Below are 25,306 nucleotides of genomic sequence, written 5' to 3' on the forward strand. Positions count from 1 at the left end.
TAACCATTCAAAAACACAAATTTTACATCCAGTTGGTAAACCTTCCATCCCTTCTGTGCTGCCAAGGCAAGTAGCATTCTGATTGTATCAAGTCTTGCTACTGAAGCAAAAGCCTTAGAGAAATCTACTCCAAACACTTGAGCATACTTTTTCATAACTAATCTGGCTTTATATTTGTTTATAGAATCATCTGCATTAAGTTTGGTTCGTAAACCTGTTTGACACTTATAGGTTTTTTATGTTGAGGTCTATCCACTAGCTCCCAAATGTCATTCATTTCAATCATTCTAAGCTCCTCTTTCATTGTTTCAACCCGCTTGTCATTCTTCTTTGTCTCTTTAAACTCTGTAAGCTCAAAAACAACAATTTCATACCTTTCATATATATAAAACAATGGCCTTGTACCTTTGACTGATGCTTCATCTATATCATCCTCAAGATTTTTTTGAAACTTTGAGTGTTGCTCCTTTTCTGACTCCTTCTAGTTTCATTGTCTATCTTCAATGAACTTAACATCTCTGCTCACAAGAATTTTTTCATTTTGTGGTTGGAAAATTCTGTAAGCCTTGGATGAGTTGCTATACGTAACAAAGACTCTTGGTTCTGCCTTTTTATCTAGTTTGTCTCTTTTTACCTGTGACACATAAGAAAAGCATAGGCAACCAAAGGTTCTTAGATGCTGTAAGTCTGGTTTATAACCAAACCATGCTTCAAATGGAGTTTTCTTTTGCAGAACTTTAGTTGGTAGTCAGTTTAGTAGAAAGACTACTGTGTTTGCAACTTCTACCCATAAAATTTGTTAAATCTGTTAGAAGTGTATTTCTTTCTATTATCTGACCTTATTCCCTGCATTCTGCAACCACTTTGATTCTTCACTCATACTTTAAATTTTTAAAATACACCAACAACCTCGTATTTGAATTTAAAAAAATAAATCCAATAGAATCTGGTATAATCATTAATAAAAATAATATAGTACTTACTATCCATTTGAAGATGACTTTTTTTAGGTCCTCCTACATCTGTGTGAACCAGTTGAAGCTTGTGTCTTGCTTTCCATGTAGTTTGAAGAAAGGAACTTTTGACTTGTTTGCCATACTAACAAGCCACACAATCTACCACCTTTTCTTCTAGCAATAGTACTCCTTTCACTAGATTGTGTTTTTGCATATAAAGAAGTCCAGCATGATGGAAATGTCCAGGCCTCCTATGCCATAATTCTGCATTGCTTGTGTTATATAGAAAGGCTATATGCTCCTTCTCCTCCATGCTTATGTGGCTTGCAAATTTTTTCCATATGCCCAATCTGACCTCATTTTGTGCATTAAATATCTGGCCCCCACCAACACTTCTTCTGCGGATGATTGGTCTTTTTGCAGTGTGGACAAGGTGGATAAGTTTCATCCTTGCTTTCGTTGTTGCTTGTATTATTGCTAGGCTTGTTGTTTTGCTTCCTATTGTTCCTTTTTTCTTTGCCTTTTCCTGAATTCTGTGCCTTTGCTTGAAAAACACCTTCCATAGAATTCTCTTGTCTCATCGTCTTTCTTTGGTCTTTTGACTGCAATGCATTCACCAATTCTGCCAAGAAAATGCTTTGACAGATTCTTTGACTCTTCTAAAGAAGAGATTTTAGCTTCATATTTCGCAAGTAATGTAACCAAAATTTTTTGCATAATTCTCTCATTTGAAAAATCCTTACCAAACAATCTCTCCTTGTTCACAATACTGAACAGCTTGTCAGAATACTCTGTGATGGATTTCGACTCTTTCATTCTTTGCATCTTGAATTCTCTAATCAAATTTAGCACATGCATGTTCTTTGTCCTTTCATTACCTTGGTATTCCCTCTTGAGATACTCCCAATTCTCTTTTGTTGATTATAGGTTCATGATTCTGGTGAATATGATGCTTGAAACTGCAGAATATAAGCAAGCTCGTGCTTTTGACTTTTTGATCCTTTTCTCTTTCTGATTCTTAAGCTGAGCAATTGTTGAATTAACAGGTAGTGTAGAAACTTTATAGTCATCCTCCACTGCTTTCCACATATCCAAAGCATCCAAATGTACTATCATTCTAATAGCCCAGGCTTGATAGTTGTCACCATCAAAGATTGGTGGTTGAACTAAGAATGTCTTATTTGACTTGGTGGTTCAACTGAGAATGTCTTATTTGACTCCATTTGACTAAGGATTTTGTGTGTTACTGTGTTTGTGTAGAGGATTTTTGTTTGTAATAAATTTTTTTTTTAGTTCACTCAACTCACAGATCCCTCAAGATACTTGGCTTTGATACCAATTTTGTTGGTTTTACAAAGAAAAAAAAAACCCGTAAGAATGAACGATGAGAAAATGAAACTGAAAATGTTGTTCTACTTCTTCATTCAATGCAACTTCCTTAAATACAAAAGGATTTTAACCTAAAACTAGAATGACTACTAGTTACAGGGCATGATCTTCCTATTTGCAAACCATAAACAAAAATCACTAACACACAACTAACTTCGATAAATCACTAACACACATCTAACTTTTATAAACCACTAACACATCTCATTTTTCATCACACATTAGCAACCCATGTCTTCATAATGCAGCTCATGAGGCATTCTTGCAACAACATTCAACTAAATTGTATGGGCATCATCTGGTACTTCTGTTAATTATCCTGCTGATCCTCCATAATAGGGCAAAGGTCCTCATTACCCTGCTTCCGTAACTCATTTCATCAGCATTTGGAAAAGGGGAAAAAAACATTTATTCTTGTCCCTGTCAGAATCTATGCCTCTTGCAAACAGATTTGAGCACTTTGTTTACAAGTATTCTTGTGCCACATGTGAGATCATTTCAAATAGAAAGCAGCTAAAAGTATTGTTACTGTGATGATAAGGAAATAGCAATTCTCTATGATCCGTTTAAAATTTGCTCTTATTCTTCGTCCAAGGTACAAATCCCTTGCATTTCTTGTTATTCATATAGTATCATATTTCTGTGTTGATTGCATGCTCTTTATGCTTCAGCTTTTTATATTGTTCTCTTGCTTGCTTCTTTCTGCTTTATTTATCATTTACATTTATTCATATAATGTTCTTTTTACTTATTTTGTGAATAAGTCAACTTAAAACAAACATTTATACAGACACATGAATCGGAAACTTTTGGGATATTACTAATCACTGCCCTTGTACATGTGGTTCTGCACATTTACATATTAGGTTTGTGGTTTACTAAAACTATGGTTTAACATAGGAAACTTTGTTGGTTGTTGTATTGAATAATTCTAATAAAAGCAACCAGGAGATATATTGATGGACTTGTTTATCTACCAAAATTATCTAATGTTCGTGGGCTTCTGCTTTTTTTTTTTTTTCTATTTGTATTTTCTATTGGAAAATATAATTTAAAAACTAATAGAAGAAAAATATAAAAAGTTAATATTGATAAAAGTATATTCAGTGTTAAAAGCGACTGGAAAGAATAATACTGGTAACAACTAGGAGCAAGTCCTTCAAACTGGATAATCAATGAGTCATGTAAGATGGGTTTGTCCTCTATTGTAGAATACCTACCCATAAAATTATGGTGAATTGCCCTAGGTAAGATTGGGGTAGATATATTCAACGCTGAGTTGGCTTTTTTGAGTTATTTTCTTGGAGCTTGGTTGCACTGTCAACATAATTACATTGTGTTCACCATTTATTGATCATAGTCTGATTCCTGTTTCTCTTTTCAACATCTTACAAATTAATCGAGGTTTCCTGAGTTTCAATAAATCCACTCTGCCAGACTAAAGTGTTTGTGGTTAGATGGATTTAGCATTTTATAATAACCAGGAGTTTGTTGCTTTATTGCACCATCAACATCAATGATTTTGGCAATACATATTATCTGAATCTTAACCAGAAGTTACATTTCTCTTGATTATTACATTGTATATTGGTGGATGATTCTTGTATCTCTTTGAATATCTAATGATTTAACTGGCGTTTACTTGAGTAAAATTAAATTAGTAAAGCAACAGTCATAAGGAATGTCCTTCACAAAGAAATGTTGAAAAGCCTCCTAGTTCGCAGGAGAATTAGTGAAGCAACATTAATATCTGTAATTCTGGACTACCAAGTTCCACTGCATGGCACAATCTAACCCCCCTCTTAGTTTGGCATGATATTGAATGGTCTCTTTGAAGCAGATTCCAATGGTTCAAAACATTCATTCTTGTAGCAGACATCCAAACGTAGTAATTGCTTCCGCAGCTCACATTCTTCTTCATTTCTGCAGGAACAAAACCTTTAAATTTCTCACCATTCGTATTAGACATATTATCATTAATCCTTCAACTTTATTATTTTCTTGTTAGCTTCCTTTTTATACATGTTACTTATTAATGTTTAGGCATCTAATTCTTTTTTTTTTCTTGGGAAATAATTACAATGTCTACGCACTAGTATTGTTGTAATGTTGTTTGTCTAATTATGATCAACCTTCTAAGAGTTTGACCTTGAATCTGCCACACTTATCTCAATAGATACTTGGCTGGTATTGGATGTGATTTGATTTGGTTTTCCAGTTTAACATTTTTTGGTTGTGTTTTCTTGGGGTTATGCCTGATTTATATCAGCCAAAGATTTGAGTTGTTTATTTAAACTGAATCTCAAATTACTAGAAGACTGTTTTTAAGAGGCTTGATATAAAATAATTGTTGTTCTGAAGCCATTTTGAATAGATTTTGAAACTACTAGGTGCTAAAATTCTTCTTGATATTAGGAGAGACTTTCGTGTTTTTGCATGTGTGTGCGATCTAATCTTTAGAGTTTCCTCTTTATATCTACATTTCTTTTAGTTAATTCATGTAAAACTACATGCATGTGAATTAAGTTTAATAGCAACAAGATCAAAGAGAGTAGTATTGACTTAATGCTTTGGTTTACTTGTCAATTCTTTGAAGATAAAAGTTTTTGATTGCCTAATAAAATTTCTGAATTGGAGATATGGAGTGACCATTTTTCATATCATGAATCCGTGGTGTATTACAAGGTGACAAATGGAATAATGACTCCAAGTGGACTTAATTAATACAATTGTTTAATTAAAGGTGTTTGACAGGGTGACCTCAAGAATAACTGACTGCAATGAGATTGTAGAGTTGAGCATTATTTTGATTGTTTTTTCCCCATCTGATTGCATAATGTTGCTAATAGTTTGAAGTGGAGCACTTTTGTTCATATGCGGTGTCCTTTGTTCTTTATTCTTTTGGGTTTAGGTTTCTCTGCTCTAACAGTGACTCCTTTACTTGATCAGGCTTGGTAGTTTATTGACATAAAAAACTTACCTGTAAGATTGATTTTTGTAAAATGCACAATGAGAAATTCCCGAATTTCATTGTTGCAGTCTGTAGAAATACTGTTATGTAAATTGCCACGCCATTAACCAAACTTATTCATACCGGTGTTACTGATTGTTATACTTAGATGTAGATAAGGTTCAGTCATACAAGTTGTCATAGAGGAACTAAAGTGAACAAGATGATTTAGCGAGGCGGGACCAAATCCAGATTTGGTCCTATAGTTTTTGTTGCAGTCATTTTCTGTTCTCATCTTTTCTTTCTTCTACGCATAGTAGCGTAAAACAAAGCTGTAATATAAATTTATGAACATTAACTAGAAATTCCAAAGCCAAATGATTGGTTTATTTCTTGGGTTTAAAGCACCAGTTCCAGAAAACGGGGAGCAAAGGTTTTCCAAGGACAACATTAATTTCATATGGTAGGAGATGATGAAGATAACTTACATCGTAGTGATTTTTCACTAGAAATTAAGTAGTTTCAGTTTTTCTGGATTGGAATTATATGCCCCCAGTTGCCCAGTTCATAAAATTAGGTCAGTTGCAGACAGGGTGTTGATCAAGGCATATCAACTTTCCTCTATTTCTGTCTGGGTTGAACTATTATGCTGAGTTTTGGCATCAAATTAATTAATTAGTGGGTTGTTTTTGTTTTGTGAAATCCTTTCTCGTTCACCTTTCAGGGCCAGGGGGACTTACAAACTTTGTTTATGCTGAATAAGTTTGGTTGGTTATCTATACATCAGTCACGGACGAATTTTGCACCAGCAAAGACTATCTTCTCAGTTCTTGATTGTTAATGCATTAGTTATTGCCTAATCTTGAGTTAAATATGCTTTATGATCTTCTTTAGCTGTCCAATAAGAATCATGATATAAAGTGGTTGGTAGTGATACACAAAACAACTATGTCATGATATAAAGTGGTTGGTAGTGATACACAAAAAAACTATGTACTTCGTTGCAGTTGTAGCTCAACTTCTACTTTTTGGTCGTCATTAATTCCTGGTTGGTTGATCCGTGAGCTTTGGTTGGTCCCATAAATTGGAAAATAGCTTAAAACATGCGATTTTCTAGCTATTTGCATGTGGATGGGACTTAATCATGGTGGTCGAAAATTCAACCATGTTTGACCCTATAGGATTGCCTGCAGCACATGTGGAACATATGCAATAGGGAGACAAAATTCTGAATCAATCTCGGGGCCTGACCTTGGGATCTACGAAGCTTTATATTTCAAACATGTCTCAAAAGAAGATGATTGCATTTGCAGCCTCATTTTTTTTTGCAGGAATTAAGTTTATGGATTCAATGGTTAAAAGATAAAATTTGAGATAGATAAGTTATTTAATTTATTAAAGTAAGATAAAATTTATTATATTTAATAATTTAAAATAAATAATTATAAATTATATATTTGATATGATTTTAATAAATGATCATTAATAAAATTAAAAATCAAAAATTTTTTATCGAAGAAAATAAATCTAATCAATTGAATTAACTTGAAATAAACACTTACTTCATTTGTTCTGTCAATAGTCCTCGAGATCTGGTACGGCACGTGCCAAATTGTTTGGCAGCATCAAGTTCCATCAAAATTTTTTTAGTTTTATTTAAACAATAAAATAGAAAATTCATATGCCATTGGTTAGGGAGCTAAGAAAAAAGAATGTGGGATAGAGTATTATTATTATTATTATATGCATTTTAATTACCTTGTTGTAGTATTAAAATGAAGGAAATGAGTAAGATAACAATACTCTTTGAACCTCAGGATTAAACAAAGTAGAAGAGGGGCTAGCTTTAATCCGGCTTTCAGACTATACTGAATCTATCTATAAATCCAATGCTGCTGGCCTCATTTGCAACAGTCAGACTAATTATTCTCTCAAATTCAGAAAGATAATACTGCTACTCCATAGTGAAAGACATTGAAATAAAGGAGGCTAATTTTGGTACAGAGAAAGAAAGCAAAGCATATAAGAAAGCCGATCGGAGCTACAGTGGGTGTCGTAACTTGTGAAAGGCAGAATAGAGGGTGGTGGGTACGGTTGGTATGGCTTTACCAGCTGCCTTTAACATTTCCAAATGCAAGTCAGGCTAGACAGTCAATTTTTTTTTTTGTTACGTCTGAAGCAATGATCATAATAATACAAAAATAATAAATAACAATCAATAATTAAATATATAAAAAAAATAACGCACAACAAGATTTACGTAAAAAATTCTTCAATGTAGAGAGAAAAAATTACGGATCATCAAAAAAATCTTCACTATCAAATAATAGTTATATAAAATTTTTCTCTAGTTAAAATTAAAGCTAATCAACAACTAAAAAAACAATTGAAAAAATCTCATCAAATAAGTGACTTAATAAATACACCTTGAATTTGTTCCTAGAGAGCTTCAAACCTGATCTTCACCGTTCAGAATGTAGAACTCGAAATCATAAACCTCATGATAAAGTTCCAACTCAATCGGATCACGGATTAAATTCCGTTCAACCAACTCTCCCTTCTCTTTTTTTCTTTCTACTTTTTTTTTACTTTTCTTCTTTTTCTGTTTAATTTTTGATACACACTTAAAATAATTCCACATCTTTTTTATTAAGTAACTAAGATTCTGAGTAAAATAAAAAATAAAAAATAATAATTTTTACTTGATCCAAAATCACTTACACAAGACTGAACCCATTTCCTAACACCTTTCACTCTCTAGTCTCTACACCACGCTTCCCTTCCCTTATTTTCAGTCTATCCTCCCCCACATAATAAAGAAATCCCGCTATTCTATTCTCCAATAATATCCTTTTCAAATCCCTCTCTCTCTCTCTCTCTCTCTCTCTCTCTCTCTCTCTCTCTCTCTCTCACTCTCAGTTCCCCATTTCTTTGCCCCTGGCACGGTTAGGTGGGGCTGCTCAACTTCTTTTTGTCAGATTGATTCCCTTGCAAACCCCCGCCCCGGGCCCCCAATCCTACAGTGTTGACAAAAAAAAAAAAAGGCCTTAATAAGCAGGGAATAAAAGCCTCCCTACAGTCACTAACAAATCACTAATAGATAGAATACAAAAACACACGGACACACACACACAACTCTTTACTTATCTTTACTTCATTCTCTCTTTAGTCCAAAATTTGTTGTCTGTAAGGAGTTACTTGTTGTGCCTACTTGTTTCTTCCCTTTCCCATATGAAGACAGTCACAGCGAAGAGCCCCCACGATTCTTCTTCTTTCTCCTTCTGTAGGAGATATTTCAACTGGAAAAAGAAGGTTGAAGATGATGATGACGAGGAAGAAATCCTAACCCACAGCTCCTCTTGGCATTTTTGTGCGCAAGCCAAAGAAGCAGAGGAGCTCCGAATCCCAGTCCCATGTCAAGTTTCTTTAGTTCCAACACCAAGAAAGAAGCTGCCAACTATAGCAGTTTCTAAGCTTCGGTCAGCTCTCAATTTGTTTGGTAAGAACCGATCAGCCTACCGTTCGGCTTTAGGCACCAGAGTTGTAGGAACCCTGTTCGGATACCGGCGTGGGCACGTCCATTTTGCTTTTCAAGAAGAAGCAAAATTAAGTCCAGCATTTTTAATCCAACTTGCAACATCAACAAGTGTTTTGGTTCGGGAAATGGCTTCTGGATTGGTTAGAATTGCCTTAGAGTGTGAAAAGAAGATAGGGAAAAAAGGGGTGAAGTTGCTAGAGGAGTCTGTTTGGAGGACTTACTGCAATGGCAAGAAATGTGGGTTCGCAATAAGGCGTGAATGTGGACCGGAGGAGTGGAAAGTGTTGAAGACGGTGGAGCCAATTTCAATGGGTGCTGGTGTGCTACCAGGATATTGCAATGGGAATGGAGCTGGGTCTGAGGGTGAGCTGATGTACATGAGAGCTAGGTTCGAAAGGGTTGTTGGGTCAAAAGACTCGGAAGCCTTTTACATGATGAATCCTGATGGTACCGGAGGCCCTGAACTCAGTGTTTATCTGCTTAGAGTTTAGATTTGAGTTTTGATAATGATGACAGTGTCTTAAGATCCGCTAGGCTGTAGAATTTTTTTTTTCTTTTGCAAAGCGCTAGGCTTTAGATTTTGTTGTTAAGCAATGAAGAGGTAACGTGGAGGTTTGGTTTTCCATTTATTTTGCCTTATTCCTCATATTAATGGAAATGGGGAGCATGGGTTGCAATTTGTTGTCTCATGCCAAATAAAGCTACCTTTTAGCTAGTGGAAGGAAATGGGCAACGGCATGAATGTGATTATTTGACAGGGTATATCTATGTATAGCTTCTTTCTCATTTTTTCGGAAGTAATGTCTCTTCTTTTAAACTTATTTGATTTCATCTTCCGTTGCGGGAAAAATCTTGTCGTTTAGGATGAACATTCTAATTTTCGCTCGAGTTGGAAAGTGAAACCTGTTACTAAACATTCATTCTATTATACTACTGTAAGTTTTTTTTTAAAATTTGTCATCATCAAATACTTATAGTGGAAGCCTGCTCCTCTAACAGTTACTAGCATGTCACAATGATCGTTGTAGGAATCAAATAACGTCTTTTTCTCTTCTCAATCCAATTAAGTCTGGATGAGATGAGATGAACGAAACACAATATCTGTTTTCTGTTTCCTCGATAAGTTTTTCATCAAGTAGAAAATTTGCAGCAGATTCATAGCACAGATATTGCTGTCGGAGTCAGATTATGTGAAGGACATTAACCTCAAAAGTTATTAATATTAGGACATTGTTTTGTGTTATTTATCCCGTTGATTACTTAGTCATAGTACCTACTCCGTAAGTATCTTTCTTGCATTTCAAAATTTTAAACGAAAAGGGTGAATCAAACGTTGTTGGTTACAGTTAAAGCAAAAACAAAGCCAAAACCAAAATCCATTGGGATTCTTGAATGGTCAAAGACTCGAGAGCAGTCTTGATTGACTCGCAGTTTTCATACAGAAAGAGAAGGTCAGGGTTTTATTTGTATATATTCTCTGGCTCTAGTTCTTCTCCAATTGATGCATGTGCGAGTACAACTCTTACTTTACTAACCATATCATATCATGTTTTCTGGAATATGATGCATTAATTTTTTTTTTCTACTGGTGGAAATGTGGATCGATTTTGCTACACTTCTCCAGAGATTGTGTTCTCTCAAGGTATAAATGCCTCTTTCAAGGCAAAATGGCTTTATGCTTGTCTTATGTAATTCCTTCTAAAACTAAACCAAATCACTCCTTTTGTCCAAAGATGCACGTGGTGGCTGTTTTTTCTTTTAGAAGAAGACCCGCTTTACGAGAAACTTTTTTTTTTTAATTTTAATGTACTTTTTTTTTTTTATCTATTTAATTCATTTAAAGATGATATTACACATTTAACTTCGCCCGTAATTACAATTTTTAAAAATTTGCTTACTATGCATACCTTTTGAGCAAATACTTAATTGGCCACTTTACAAAACATTGGTTGTATCAAACAATATAATAAAAACAGCAACCAATGACAAATTAGCTCAATGGATAAGCAATCAAAATCTTCCTTTTAATATAAAAAAAAATTAAAAATAACTACTAAAATTTAACATAGAACAATTTCACAAAAAAAATTTTAATATATTATTATTGAAGATTTGGCAGCAAAAAGCAACCTAATTATATACCCCTAAAAAAAGAGTTTTAAAGTGAAATAACACACATTCAAGTTTCAGGCCATAAAGAAAACTTCAAAATTTATTGGTAAAACAGAAAAAAAAAAAAAAAAAAAAAGAGTTTTGCATTTTAAACTTATAAAATTAACACTCGAGATTTTGGAGTTGAGCTTGAGCTCAAAACAATATGGGCTGCTGCTAGTAAGTTGATGAGCCCAACATGAGCCTATCAGAGTTTTGCTTGTTGGGCTCCATTTGGCAGTAAGCCCTCTTGTTAACTACATGGTTCAGATCTGATAACCATGATCATTTGTATTATCACTTACCTTATAATTAATTAGGCATCAATTAACTGAAACAAAAAGAATTGAGGTAAAAGTCATCTGCATGCCTCTGACCCCTGTGAACAAAGCGTTTCAAAAGGCAAAAGTTTGTTGAATGGTCTCCTATAATCAAATTTTATATTACAAAGGCAGCTTAAGCCTGTAAACAATAATCAGCAAATTGAATTTTACTTATGAGTGAGAGTGGAATGAGATTTCGAAAGTGCAAAATTCATTTTCCTGAAATCATATATATATATATATGTTGAATTGTTTAACAGCTTCATTTTCTTTCATAATTCATTCATTAAATTAACCACTAATCTCAGGAGGAGACACGACAAATATCCCTACATAAGACCAATTAATAGGAAGAAAAACAGTTTAAAAAAAGAACGAAACCTGACTTTGTGACTCGAGTATAAATGAAAATAATAGACTTTGACATAGTCTTGGTTTGAAATAGAACACAACTCTCAAGGGATCAGTCCAATGAACATTCAATTTGGGTCAGAAGCCAACCTAGAACAAAGACAGCTCAGCAGGCACAGCATTTGAATTTGTCTATCTTTATTCTTTGTACAGTGTTAAATTTTCAACTGATTATCATCTTTAAACACAACACAGACCTCTGCACTGTACCTATACAGGCTGCAAGTCTCTATCCACACAAGCAAAAGTACTGGCCTTGCAGCTGAACAGCAAGCTACAGCCTAAAAGCCTCCATTATCCCCCATACTTCGCTTTCAATGTATTAAAATCCTAACTTCCATGCCTTGGAAATCCAATCAAAAACTCAAAACATGCATCGCAGTTCATCTCCATTCTCCTGCTTGCAGAAAATTCAATCATTTGAACTCGCTTATTTTGTTTGTCCATCAGAAACCAAAATAAGAATTGCTGGATAAGGTTGACAAGTAAAGAGTTATGACTGAAATGTTCAGGGAGAGAAGACAAATTCACAACTTGGAAAATGGTAGTATATATTTTATTCCCCAAAAGATAATAACCTTACTTGACACCAAAGGCATGGGGCAAAGCAGTGCATCAATGCATGTTAATTAGCGGATTTTTAGCAATATGGACAATGAAAGATTTGTAATTACAGAAACGATTTTAGCTTGATGTTAAGTTACAAGACAGAAAGAGACCATAGCTCTTGCATGTGAAAGGGTCCAATTATGAGGCCTAACCATTTCTTTTTCTAAATAGGACCTAACCTATAGGAAAAGATTCAATAGTAATACCGTTATCAATATATCTACCAAGAAAAACAGCCAAAGCCCATGAATACCATAGCTTGAGTATCCCAATGAGGCAATGAAATGGGAATTCTGATTCAAATTCCCTTCCCCTAACTTTGCCCTGGAATTAGGTTCAAGCAAAGTGACACCTCGTTGGCATGGCCTTACTCCATATGGAGCATTAGTTGCTTTCATTAACCCGACTGGGTAGCAGAGATTTGGGTTATTCCAAGCCCCAAAGCGCCTTCCCATTTTCCCATAAAAGTCAAAAGAGAATTTAAGCACTCCTGTCAGATTGTTCCCATTTATATAAAGTGCACTAAGACTAGGCAGAGATGCTAGCTGTGGTGTGAGGTTGCCAATGAGATTGTTGTTACCAAGGCCTAGAAATCTCAATCTCTTCAATCCAGAAAGGGATTCAGGAATTTCACCCATCAAGCCTACATTAGAGAGATCCAAAATAACCAGATTTTGCAAGCTTTGCCACTCTAGGCTTATAATATCTCCACCTAATGGGTTGCGAGACAGCACCAACTCTTCCAAAGAATGCATCTCTACAATTGACTGGGATAATCCACCTGAAAGCTTGTTGTTTCTCAAATCCAATAGGGTCAAATTCTTCAGATATGCAATATCTCTAAGCAGCATCCCCTCCAATTGATTGTTACTCAAATCAAGCTTCAAGAGTGAAGTCAGACTACCAAGAGAAGAAGGCAAATGGCCAGAGAGTGAGTTTCTACTTAAATCCAAGATTAACAGCTTCTTTAACCTTCCAAAACTATCTGGAATTTGGCCAGTAAACCTATTTCCAGCCAGGACTAGTCGATTCAAGTTAGTTAAGTTGCCAATGTTGGTCGGTAATTCTCCTGTTAACCCATTTTCTAGTAAGACTAAAGATTGGAGCTTAGTGAGGTAACCAAAGCTTGTAGGAAGTTGCCCAATGAGACCTGGGTTGGATCGAAACCCTAATAACTCCAAGCTGTCAGCAAGTTTTTCCCATTTACCACCAGGGATGGTAATTGGATGTCGGTGAGGTGAGATGAAACAATTGAAAAAGCTGAGAGATTTTAGGTGCTTAAGCTGGAACAGCTGAGGCCTAAATTCCACATTAGTGGCACAACCAAGAGAGTTGTCATGGACGGGACCGATACTCAAAGCAGTAACATACCATAGGCCACCAACGATATCACAGGAGACCCCCTGCAGAAAAAATCAAAGCAAGATATTACCGCTTAATCAAATCTGTCGCATAGTTTATATCAATTAGAAATACTAGTCATTCTAACAATTTACTGAAACAAGAGTGATATACAGTAAAGTTTTGGAATTTAGAGAAAGAGATTTTATAAAATCCCATTGGTTTTAATAAATAGGCAATTATTGATCTTATCCATTAGTTTATTAGAAAATAATTAATGTAAGTCAAGTTTATCTGCCTCACAGTCATATATATATGCTAGCATTAACCATACTAGTTTCTCTTAAATATCAATATTATAACAATTAATTAACTGAAAAGTGTTTCTGCGGTTTGATTCTGACTAGTGACTATGCAATTTGGTTTCTTTTTTAATGCAAAATGCAGTAGTTGTTTTTATACAACCAACGTAAAGCCTAGTGGTATGCAGATGGAGTTCAATTTCCAGCTGCCTTACCCAAAATGTAGTGTTATAAATTATACCTCAGGCTATACATACAAAAAATGTATATACATAAATGTAACTGAATGAAAACTTGAAGTGCAAACATTACAAACTTCATCATCTCAAGCACTACGAAAGATAAAAAAGAAAAAGGGGCAATGCGTAATTGGGCATCCAGCAAATTCCACCAAGGAAGGTTAAAAAAAACCTATCATACCTGTATAGGAGTCCAACCACAAGGATCTGGATAGAGATCAGAGCCATTCCACCAACTACCTACAAAGCCTTGAATGGTAGAGTACAGGGCGGCTTGCTCAGCTTTCTCCATGGGAGCTGCTTCAGTACTGTCTGCTTGCCCACAGCACCAAACACCCAACCACAAAAAGCAAACAGCCAAAACGAAATGATTGCTACTGCTAAGCATCCTCGCGACTGAATATCGTTAAAAAAAGAAAAAAACTATACTTAGCAATCTCAGGAAGACAAAACAAGTATACCTCGGCCTAAACGCCCCTAAAAGTGTTTATCTTTGAAAAGAACCAAGGAAGAAATATATAGATAATATAAGTTAGAAAAGCAAAAAGTCCAAGCAATCAACATAGATGCAAATGTCTTAAGGAATATCAGTATGGGACCCCTTTGAAAGCCACTTATGTGTGTTTGAGAAAGCTTAGAATAGTATAGAGATTTGAGAGACAAAGATACAAAAAGATGGTTAAGAGAGAATGGAAAAGGAAAATGGAGAGAGAGAGCAGAGAAGCACAGTAAGGAAGTTGAGCAATTTGCTTCCTTGTGTGTTATAGGAAAGCTAAGGTAAGTAATATAGCAGAAAGAACACAAAGATCTACGCACAGTTCTCGAACCCAAGAAAGTAATGACAGTAATAACAAGATCATAGCAGTAGAAAGTAGAAACTGAAGGGGCTTTGAGTACTGAAAGGAACAGTGACTCTTAATGTTATATTATATTATATTATATTATACGGCTGGCACTGCTTTGCTTTGCACGATGCAGCCCCCTTCCCTTCCCTTGTGATTCAAGCTTTCCACAAACTCCTTTATTTGGGTTATTGTATTACACCATTACTACTTCGTTTCTAATTACTACTAATAATTACTAATAATTGTTACCTTTTTATTCAATGTATTGTCAGAGATGGTTAAAGAGGCTTGTGGTTGAGGGATTTATGGTGGGAGAGTGGTTAAAGTTGCAGGATTACTTAGGGTTTTCTTTTTTATTTTTAGGGTTTGGAAAGGAGGGGAGGGGACCATGTAAAGTGCATGCAAGACAAAGTTGAGGGTTTTATATCTCTAGTTTACTTTTCTGTTGGTTTTGAGCTAATTGGTGGCTTTTTCAAACAGTAATGCCGCTCAGACTCAGAAACGGACAAAAGAGCATTAACTTGTGGTAGAAATTGTGCCTAGACTGCAAATATAGTGGAAATTAAGAAGTGGCAAACTGGAAATTGGAAAGGGAAATTAGGCAATAATAATGCCTTGCCATCACCTAATATAACTATTAGAAAATGAGCAAGTGTGCTAAAACGGATACCTTGATAGATGAGATCAAATCAGCAATCTTCGTTTAGTTAGGAATTAGGATACTAAACCAATCTAAAAAAAATATCCTACATTCAATTTAAATGATCTTTGATAATAAAACTGGTTCATATCATTGGAGACAATTTCCGAAATGAAATTTGAAAGAACCAAATTCATTTGCTTACATGAAAGTGACATGTTATGTTCGTAAATTAAAACTTAGACTGGCTTGTCATATTCACACTTTGACTAATTTAGAAAATCTGCTGTCTCTCTCTCGCTCCCCACTATGCAAAGGTACATTCAAGATAGAAGATGAGAACAACAATATGCACCCATCAAAGCTCACATTGGCATTGCTTTGCTCTGTATTCTGTAGTTCATGTTGCCGCGTGAGGCTGCGAATCTGTTGGATGCTTGAGGAGAACCAATAAACAAAAACCAGAAACATGAGAAGCAAAAATGCAACTGTAAATGCAATTAAGGGACTTCTGAGGCTTTGTGGTTGGGGATCTGAACCACAATTCGTGTGCTTATTAAGAAGAGGGAGAGGAAGGCAGAAAGCCTACACTATTTTTTTTTTTGTTCTGTTCTGTTGGCGGAAGAGAAGGCACATCTAATGCACGCTGACCAGTCCTTTTCTTTTCTTTTTGGTGATGCCACCTTTTTTAATACAATGATTCACAGATTCAGGAAAACCAGCAACAGCAGCGGCACCTCCGCTGTCTTATTTAACTCGCTTCTTTTTACCTTTTCACACTCAAAGCCTATTTCTCTCCTTCGATTTGAAACCCAGCCTCAGGTTCCGAACCATATTTGCCTATTCTGAAATAATCTTTTGGAGGAGTTATGTTTTCCTTAGTTGTTCCTAAGCCTGATTTATATTCATTAAAGACAAAAAAATGCCGACCAAAATATAATTTCGCAACAAGGAATGAAAAATATGAAGCAAAAATGTGGCAGCTAATAATTGCAAGTGGATACATGATAACGAATCTAGTATACAGAATGAACTAGAAATTGTTGTAACCACTTGCACATCACCTTCCTAGGGAGTCGACAGGAAACACTCCTATATAGCGGATACGCAAAAACTAAAGATATAATGCAAAGCTTTGAAGCTGAAGCTGAAGCTTCCAAGTTACACACATAGTTGTGTCATGTATTGCATAGCATATGAGTGAACCACCTGCAGTCTCAGAAGAGGAAAAGAAATAGGGGGATGCCTTCATGAGGTAAAAAATGTCCAGATTCTCTTTCCTATTGAGACTTCATCAGGATGTTCCATCTCATCATCATAGTCATCCTCATGGATTGTGCTCCCACTCTGATCTTCATCACCATTTTCAGCTGTACCATTTACTTCTTCACTCAAATCAACACTCATAAGTGACTTTTGCTGTATTCTCATTGTCATCCATACTTGTCTTGAACTACATGAAAACAAGGGTGGGGAGAGTCAGAAAAAACATGATGAAAATCCGAACATAGCATCTTAACACAAATGTAGTAGGGAGACTTTTACCCTAACAACCTTGCTTTCTAAATTCTCCACATTTTTCAATGTCGTGACCTGCACTAAATTAGATCTTCTGCTCCCAGTATAAAAAAATCCTCCCTTCACGCCATCACTATCAGGCTCTTTCCTACTCTTCAGAACATCAGATGAGGCTTGTGCTGCTGTGGCTGTGACTGCACTGGAAAAGCATTAAAATAAATCCTTAGAATGACCAAGTGTTTTCCCATCTTGTAAAGCTTGATCATATCCAAAACAATCACATAAGACCATAAAAAACAAGATCAATCCTTTTATAGAAAAACCTGGTTAAATAGACCATGATATCTTCTGCAAAACATACTTTCTATGTTAGGTGATTAAAGATACATAAACAGTTCCTTGTTATGTAATGAAGCTTATAGTAGCAGTTGACATTCTCTGACATCCGAAAATACAAATCCCAACCTTCAATGTGAACAATAAAAACTTGTTTTAAAAATATAATTCTGGAAAATTATTTAACCTTCTATGTTATAGATGAATTATTTTTTTCATATTTATTTTGTCGTGCACTGTATGCAAATCTGAACAATAATAATTGTCCTCGCACCACAATCCAACGAAAACACAAAAAAGAACTAACGTTAAAACTTCTTTGTCATTAAAACCAATAATAAACAGGTTTGCTAACGTCTTTTTCCAATAATTAAAAAACCAAAACAATGTTTTCATAATTAATTCAAACAAAAAATTTCCTCCTTTTCACCATTTTTTTAATCTAATATTTCCATTTCTAACGCTATCCATATGCAGCTAAATAGTGTGAATCCCTAAACTTTCAATTGTTTTATTTGAATCTCACCCCTTTTTAAATCATTACAATGTAATCTTACCATTAGATAGTTTATTTGAAAGGATGGAAAGTGCTGATGGGAGAATCAACTCAATTTAGTTGTAACTATATATCGATATATGTAATGGTATATTATTATATAATATCATACTAAGTTTTAATTTCTTTTCTTTTGTCTTCAAAATGCAACAGTGCTTATAAATCATTTAACAGCTAATGGATTTGTTGAGTCTACTTTGCATTCCAAACAGACGTACATTTTGAGGTCCAAGAAAGAAGAGTATAGCTGTAGCTTCCCATCTGAAGAAGACCCTTAAAGGCTGATAAATCCATGTCCATTTCAACATTAACAGCCAGTCCAATTAAGTTCAACATTCAAAGGCAGACTTAACAACTTAAAAATAAAAAATCAAAATAAAAGAACATTCTGCAAACAAAAAGTTGGCATTCCTTCCCTTTTAATCAATTAAACAGGGTAACATGCTTGATTCAAGCCAAAGCACCATTGTACACCGTATAAATGTCTAAACTATAAGTCATTTAAGACAATTACATATATAATAAAATGGACCTTACGTCTTGCGTCGTCTGAGATTGTATCGTTTTTCTCCCAGGGTTTGGAGGCCTAGAGCAATTGTTTGTTGCCTCTTCCTTTGCCCACCAGCTGTGACACTATCAGAACGTCCTTTACTATCTGCAGCACCCAGCTCATTGTCAGTAACTTTGGAATTTAGCAGGAGTTGCCTTTTTCTTCCATTATTGCATGCTCCCTTTTCAGAATGACTAGAAACACCAGCACTTTCTTCATTGACATGGCTGATTTCATGTGGCTGCACGCTCTTACTAGGCTCAGGTTCTTCACGGCTTTCACCAAGGAATAGTTTTGCATCTTCAACTACAGCCTTCATGGACTGTATCCAATTCAGTCCAGATTTAGGTTTTATTCCAGGTTTGCAGTGACCGTTCTTCTGCTCTGACTGCTGAGAATCTTCAGGAACTTCTTGCACCTTACAGTCAACATAGCTATGATCAACAGATGGACCAGATCCTTCATCCAACTCTCTAGCTGTATTAGATTGGAGCAATTGGCTATGGATACAGTCACCTGGAATCCCTAAAGAAGGCTCCCCTGCCTCTTCATGAATATTCACTCCGACTTCCTCAGTGATAATCATACCACATCCTTCAGCTTTAATTTCATTTCTCTTTGTTGGTGAAATGCTAAAAATCTTTGAAGTGCATTTACGGAGCCAGGACATGCGCCCAGCAGATGCTGGATATTGCCCATCAGCTTCAGGAGATTTCTTGATATTTGCAACACCAGAACCACCAAAACCTTCTCGATTCCTTAAGATTTCATCACCTAGTAGTGGAAGAGGAAGGATTTCTCTATCCTCCACATCAGGAAGCTGGAAGTTAGACAGTATAAAGTCCCTCGTTACTTCTCCACAGGTCTTACAAGACTTGAGCTTCTCAACAAATTCAAGGAAGCTATGTCTTTCATGGATAAACTGTTCCCGCTGGTCCTTGAGCCTGCTGCTAAGGATACCAAGTTCATAAATGTCCTTTCCCATTTCTAGCTGCTGCTCTTTGAGCTTATCCCTGTTGATTACAATTTCTTGTTTGTCACTTTCTACAGCATGCCTCACACATCTTATTTCTTTCATTTCCCTCTCAGCATCTTCTTTTGAGCATCTCATATTAGCAAGTTCTCTCCCCTTCACCTCCTCGAATGCAACAATCCTTTCTTGCAGATCTTTCAGCATTTGATCAAACCTATTCCGCATATCAGTTTCAAGATTCATTTTCTGCAGTTCAAAATCTTGAAGCACTTTAATCTGCTCATTCTGAGCTTCTTCCAATAAAACTGACTTCTCATACTTCATAGTGGCATCAAATGATTCTTTCTGCAGCCTGATTGATTCCATCTCCCTACAAATATAATTTTGCATAGCAGATTCCTCTTTCTTCAACCTTTCTTCTTCTGAATGTCGCAACTTTTTGAACTTCTCCTTTTCTTCAACAATTTCCTTTTGTTGCATAATGATTTCAATTCTTTTTTCATCCAAAACTTCACACTCTTTCTCAAAATTTTCTCTTTGCTGTTTCAGATCCTCATGTTCCTTCAAAAGCAACTCCTCCTGATGTCTGCAGTTGTCTATCTGTTCTTTCAATTCCGACTGCAAACAGATATGTTCAGACCTCTCCTCTTCGGTTATTTTAAGCTTTTCAGACTCTTCACAAATCCATAACTCTTGCTGATTAGTTTCAGCCCTTATCTTATCGATCTCATCTTTGAGAACCTCTGAGCTCTCTTTAGCAGAAAACAGCTGTTGCGTTTCCAACTCCAACTTTTTCTCCTCAATTTTCACAAACTTCTCTCTGTCCTTGATGGTTTTCAATCTCACCTCAAGGTCCTTTTCTTTCTCCTTCACTCTCTCTAACTTTGTATCCAGTGCTTGTTCTCGCTTTATCAACCTTTCTTCCTTGTGGTTAATTTCGGCTTCCTGCTGTTTCACTTCATGTACCTTTCTTTCTAGTTCCTTGTCAACAGACTTCCTCCTTTCTTCCAGTTCCAATTCAAACTCCTGCATTTTCGCATCCAGCATAACCATTTGTTTATCAACAAGTTTCTGGATCTCCACCTATAAATACCAAAGGTGTAAAAAATTTGAGACTGCTAAACGATTATTATTAAATAATAACCAATTCATTCTGTCTAGTGCTCATTTGCCAACGAAACAACGAAACAACACCACTTTGCAACAGGCAAACACAAGGAGCATACCAATTGATAAGGATAAAGCATAGACACAACAATACATAAAATTGTGTGCACACATACAATAAAAGACTGATATGTTCTACATTGTATCAGTCTAAGAAAAAGGAAGACATGAACATCCACTTCTTTAGAGAACTTAGCAATTTTGTCAAACTGCATTCCTTGCATTTAAAAAATAGGAGCATAGCAACTTACAACCCTAATGAAGTGCATGTGATGGGAATAAGCAATCATTTGTCAAATTTGCAGTGCCTACTTCCATTCCTCATATTTATCAGAAACAAAATTTACCTACTATCATTACGGAAACTTTTCAAACTTTACTGAAGTGTCGAGTAATTGTTAACATCATTATCATTACTCTCACATCCTAATGTTCTCATGAATGCAAATAGGATACAGCTATCTTGCCAATCTGTCACCAAGTTCCTCATGATCCAATAACATGCCAATTCTCACAAGAGGTGCTCCCTTCAAAAACGGTATGTCTTTAATCAGCAAAATATTCAGTCCATTTGACCAAACAATTTATATGTGTTCAGTAATGATCTATGTATGCGTGGTGTCTTTCCTTATGCATAGAATAGTACAAAACACGATACAAGGTGCCAAGAAAAATAGTAAACATCACTCTGTTGAAGAAAAAGACAAAAACAAGAAAAGCTGTCAAAAAGTGAAAAAAATAGAATATTAAGACTCATTTAATCCAGGACATACAGCATTTTTTGCATTATCTACGAGGCAAAGAGAAATAACATGTATTGTAACTCACCCTTTCTCTAGCTGTAAGCATTTCTTCAAATGCAACTAGGTCCTTCTCTTTTGCCTCTAGAGCATTTCTCATGGACTCGGCTTCCTAAAATACTTAAACAAAATGCAATATTAGGAAGGAAATCACAAAAAACTAAAGCATTAAACTAGGCATGAAACCCACCTTCTCTTTTGAAATCAAGTCTTCAAAACGCTTGCTTACATCATCTTCCATCTCCTTTAACTTCAATGTTGATAAATCAATTTTATTTTGCAGCTCTCCAAGGTTCCTTTCTCTCTGCTTAAGAAGTCTATCATTCTCATTTGCATTTTCCTCCCTCTGATTGAGTATCCTCCTAAGCTCAGTCAGCCTTTCTTCTCCTTTATTTAGTCTTTTCTCCCGCTCGTTGAGGTCTTCCCTCTGTTTATAAAAAGTTACCTGATGTGCTTCTCGTCTAAAAGCAGAGGAATAAATGCATAAAGAGAGCAATATAACATGAGAAGTGAGCATAGTCCATGAAAGTTCAAGTAAAAACAACCATTATAAAATATAGTAAAATGTTGATTATGGGGAATACTCTGCAACTAAGGAGAGGTGCTCTCTTTGAAGCACACTTTCACGGGCCTCCATTTCTTGCAGTTCCCTTTCCAATTCTGAATTTTTTCTATTTATCTCTGCAAGCTTACCATCAGCAGCATGCAGCTTTTCTTCCACCTCTAAGGATTTTCCTTCAATTCCAGCAACCAATGCATTCGCATCAATGAACTTTGTGTCAGAACTAAGCTTGACCTGGGCATGTTCTTCTTGAATATCACGCAATGCCTTTTCAAGCTGCAACAAGGGATATGGCCAGAATATCATTATCAATGAACTAGAAAGGCAAAAGAGTTTTGATTGGAAAACAAATGACAAGCCTTAGGGTTAGTTTAGCATTGCTGTTGCGGTTGAAAAATGTTTGGGTTGGAAAAAGTGTGGTTAAAATTTTGAAGTCTTTAGTATTGCTCTAAAAATTGCTGTAAGCAATTGAAATGTCTAAAAAGACATGCATAAAATAATAAAATATTAGAAATATAAGGTAATATAGTGATTTTCTATCCCAAAAGCAATTTTCCACTGCAAAAGCACCTCTTGAGTAGAATTCTGGTTTTGGTTGCAAAACCAGGCTTTTAAACTGAAAAGCCATTTTTTTGTTGTTTACTATTAAGGTTGAGTGAAAAGCAGCTTTTGAACGCAAAAGTTATTTTCAACAATAAAACTAAACTAGGCCTTAAGGATGCTACTAAACAGAGACAATATATGCATTTCTATAAACAAAAGAAAATGAAGAAAAAACGTACATCCACCACACACTGCTTTTCAGCACCTACGGCTTTTGCCAAGTTGTCGTCTCGCTTTTCAACTTCAGATAACGAAATCAAGTGTGCTGCCTGCTCACGTCTGAGGATCTCCTCAACTTCAGCAAGTTCTTGCTTTAATTCTTCACACTTTGATGTCCATTCTTTTTTCTCCATGAGGAGAAGCCCCATATTATACTGGTAGTTAAAAAGCTGAACAAAAATATAGACATTAAACAACGAAAAAGTATTTAGCAAATTTTTTACGTACATCCTCAATCAGGAACTCAAAATAATCTGACAACAAGTAAAACTGATGCTCAACCATACAAAATCATCTCCATAAGCAATCTTGAGAAGATGGGTGTTTAAAGATCATGCACAACTAATAAATTCAATGGAGCATCACCATCTATTCACCCATTTGAATCACTAAAGAGTGCAGCCTAGTGAAACTCAATAACAAAAAGATTCATGTTTCACCAGTACAGCTATGAAGCATCATCACATAATTCACGTGTTCAAATCACTAACGAAGGCAGCCTAGTGCAATGGACTCCCACGTTACAAAGTGTGGAAAATTTTAAATATAATGCAGCATTAGCCTTGCCTTGCAGATAGACTGATTCCACAATTTGACATATGACCTTCAGGATCATAATGGAGCAATCTAAATGTTGCATCAAGGCTTACCAATTCACCACTAAATAATATTAACTTTCCATATGTAGGGTGAAAAAAAAAAAACATAAAACTCACATAAAATTAACATGTTTAGGCACCTATGAGATGACCACGAAATGCCCTAAAAATCCTTCTACCTCACAAATACTGCAATAACTAGCTTGAGCAGCAAGTGATGAAAGTGCATATGACCAAATAAGAGCAGACCCTGAAGGCCAATACAAATAAACCCAGCACAAAGTCAGTAGTGTACTGAACTTGATGCATTTGATTGATTTAAAAGCCAAATAGACAAACATAATACGCCAAAGAATTCTCCTAGAAGCAGTCTAAGCTCCCAACCAAATTTTAATTTTACTACAGAGGTGAACTAAAATTTTGTTATTGGTTTTTTGCAGCAAATCTTGAGCTTATGTGGATCAAAGTTAAGACATCTAAATTTAAATTTGTAGAGAAAAATTTGTCTTCGTTAAGTAGCGTATGGTTCCACTAGAACATTTGAACTAAAACCACAAACGTTAAACGGAAGGTAGAAATGACTCACCTCTCCTTTCCATGGCCGCTTCGTCCAATAACCCAGCTTCCTTGAAACGCCTCCAGTCCTCCATGTCCTCCTCTTCCACCTTAGCTTCCAAGGCCCCCTTGCTGCTAAGCGAACCAACAGTTGGCAGTGGCAGTTTCCTAGGACCATCAGCAAATACAACGGCTTTTCCCTTCCCCCTAAGGTTTCCACTCCTAGTGTTTGAAACACCCGCTCTTTGCGGGTCAGTTGGCGGCGTTAGCGTTAGTCCCGGCCACGCCTTCCTTTGCGGCGTGAACATATCACAAAAAGGACAAAACAAACCCGAGATAGTAAAAACAAACAAACAAACAAACAAAAAAAAAAGAAAAAACTCAACTTTCTTGGAGACCCTAGAGACCCCTCCCAATCGCGCAGTTTTGCGAATTCAAGGAGATCGACAGCGATAACTGAAAACACAAATTTTATTTAGACGGAAAAGAAATAAGAAAATGGAAAACGTTTGTGTTGTATATCTTGTGGTCATTTCGGGAGGGATCATCAGCGTACGGGCTAAGTTGGATTTTAGTGTAATCCGTTGAATTCCAAATCTTTAAAGGCCTTAAATCACATACGGGCCAGTCCAGCCCATTAATAAGTATTATTAATCTTGTTTGTGCGTAATGGCTGAATGCTACCCAGCATTTCGTTATACGTGTCAAATTGAAATTCTTGAATACTTTTTTATTCTTTGTTTTCTCTTTCTGTTAATCTTGGATTTTTGCTGATTGTCTGAGAGTAAATTCTTGCATTGTCATTATCTGTTATCAAACCCACTGATTTGTATTGTGGGGAATTGTATATGAAAAGCATAAAATATTGGAAGGAAACTGCCTTATTCACCATGGATTGGATGGGACATGGGATCTGAACTGCAACTTCCATCATGCCTAAAATGCTTCTGTACTGTCACTTATGTTTGAACTGCATTGAGGAGTTTTGGTCTATTCCAGTAATCAAATGGTTGTGAATTGTTAAATTTCAAGTTGAACGTGAATCCAAGTTAGTCTTGTCAAGTTACCGAAATGATTATCATGATATTAGATTCCCTGGTACCTTTTTTTCTTTTCTATTTCAATTTCTGGATTAATATATTTAATGATTTTTGAACTTTTCATAACTAAGAAA

At 35.7% G+C, this 25,306-nt stretch overlaps 2 protein-coding genes, 1 long non-coding RNA gene and 1 pseudogene across 8 annotated transcripts; 2 read left to right on the forward strand and 2 right to left on the reverse strand.

Annotated features, from left to right (window-relative positions):
• The first annotated feature begins 2,570 nt into the window (after positions 1 to 2,570).
• On the forward strand, positions 2,571 to 6,359 carry LOC149518627 (uncharacterized). The gene is made up of 2 exons (XR_016342015.1): positions 2,571 to 2,940; positions 6,020 to 6,359. It is a non-coding gene; the product is annotated as an uncharacterized LOC149518627 (long non-coding RNA).
• Positions 6,360 to 7,988: 1,629 nt separating this feature from the next.
• LOC111282654 (protein MIZU-KUSSEI 1 pseudogene) lies at positions 7,989 to 9,456 on the forward strand (annotated as a pseudogene). Its single transcript, XR_016342449.1, has one exon. The product of XR_016342449.1 is annotated as a protein MIZU-KUSSEI 1 pseudogene (transcript).
• A 2,186-nt stretch (positions 9,457 to 11,642) lies between these two features.
• On the reverse strand, positions 11,643 to 15,115 carry LOC111281923 (uncharacterized). The gene is made up of 2 exons (XM_022869726.2): positions 14,391 to 15,115; positions 11,643 to 13,730 (listed from the first exon to the last, which is right to left on the reverse strand). Exons 1-2 carry the CDS (start codon positions 14,595 to 14,597, stop codon positions 12,507 to 12,509), a joined length of 1,431 nt encoding a protein of 476 aa, XP_022725461.2. The 5' UTR covers positions 14,598 to 15,115; the 3' UTR covers positions 11,643 to 12,506.
• Positions 15,116 to 16,649: 1,534 nt separating this feature from the next.
• Positions 16,650 to 24,662, reverse strand: LOC111281922 (nuclear matrix constituent protein 1-like). 5 transcript variants are annotated; one of them, XR_016342016.1, is made up of 9 exons: positions 24,164 to 24,662; positions 22,939 to 23,148; positions 22,179 to 22,432; positions 21,785 to 22,055; positions 21,623 to 21,706; positions 18,642 to 20,710; positions 18,323 to 18,385; positions 17,240 to 17,411; positions 16,650 to 17,147 (listed from the first exon to the last, which is right to left on the reverse strand). XR_016342016.1 is itself a non-coding variant. In XM_089760448.1 (8 exons), the coding sequence occupies exons 1-8, from the start codon at positions 24,308 to 24,310 to the stop codon at positions 17,091 to 17,093; spliced, it is 3,255 nt and encodes a 1,084-aa protein (XP_089616574.1). In that variant the 5' UTR covers positions 24,311 to 24,661; the 3' UTR covers positions 16,650 to 17,090. The 5 variants fall into 5 exon arrangements, 4 of the variants coding, with proteins under 4 accessions (XP_089616574.1, XP_022725460.2, XP_089616576.1 ...); XM_089760448.1 differs by lacking the exon at positions 18,323 to 18,385 and having other exon boundaries at positions 17,249 to 17,411; positions 24,164 to 24,661; XM_022869725.2 differs by lacking the exon at positions 18,323 to 18,385 and having other exon boundaries at positions 24,164 to 24,660.
• Positions 24,663 to 25,306: the final 644 nt, after the last annotated feature.

The sequence above is a fragment of the Durio zibethinus genome, chromosome 5 (genome assembly GCF_047325235.1).
Source record: "Durio zibethinus cultivar Kanyao isolate XHJ-2024 chromosome 5, ASM4732523v1, whole genome shotgun sequence".
NCBI lineage: Eukaryota > Viridiplantae > Streptophyta > Magnoliopsida > Malvales > Malvaceae > Durio > Durio zibethinus.

Coding starts and splice junctions, on each gene's coding strand:
- LOC111281923 (XM_022869726.2), bottom strand. CDS start 14,597: ATGCTTAGCAGTAGCAATCATTTCGTTTTGGCTGTTTGCTTTTTGTGG. Junction 13,731..14,390: donor GTGGTTGGACTCCTATACAG/GTATGATAGGTT, acceptor TTTTTTCTGCAG/GGGGTCTCCTGTGATATCGT.
- LOC111281922 (XM_022869725.2), bottom strand. CDS start 24,310: ATGGTCCTAGGAAACTGCCACTGCCAACTGTTGGTTCGCTTAGCAGCA. Junction 23,149..24,163: donor AGCGGCCATGGAAAGGAGAG/GTGAGTCATTTC, acceptor ATTTTTGTTCAG/CTTTTTAACTACCAGTATAA. Junction 17,412..18,641: donor AATCTCAGACGACGCAAGAC/GTAAGGTCCATT, acceptor ATGCTTTTCCAG/TGCAGTCACAGCCACAGCAG.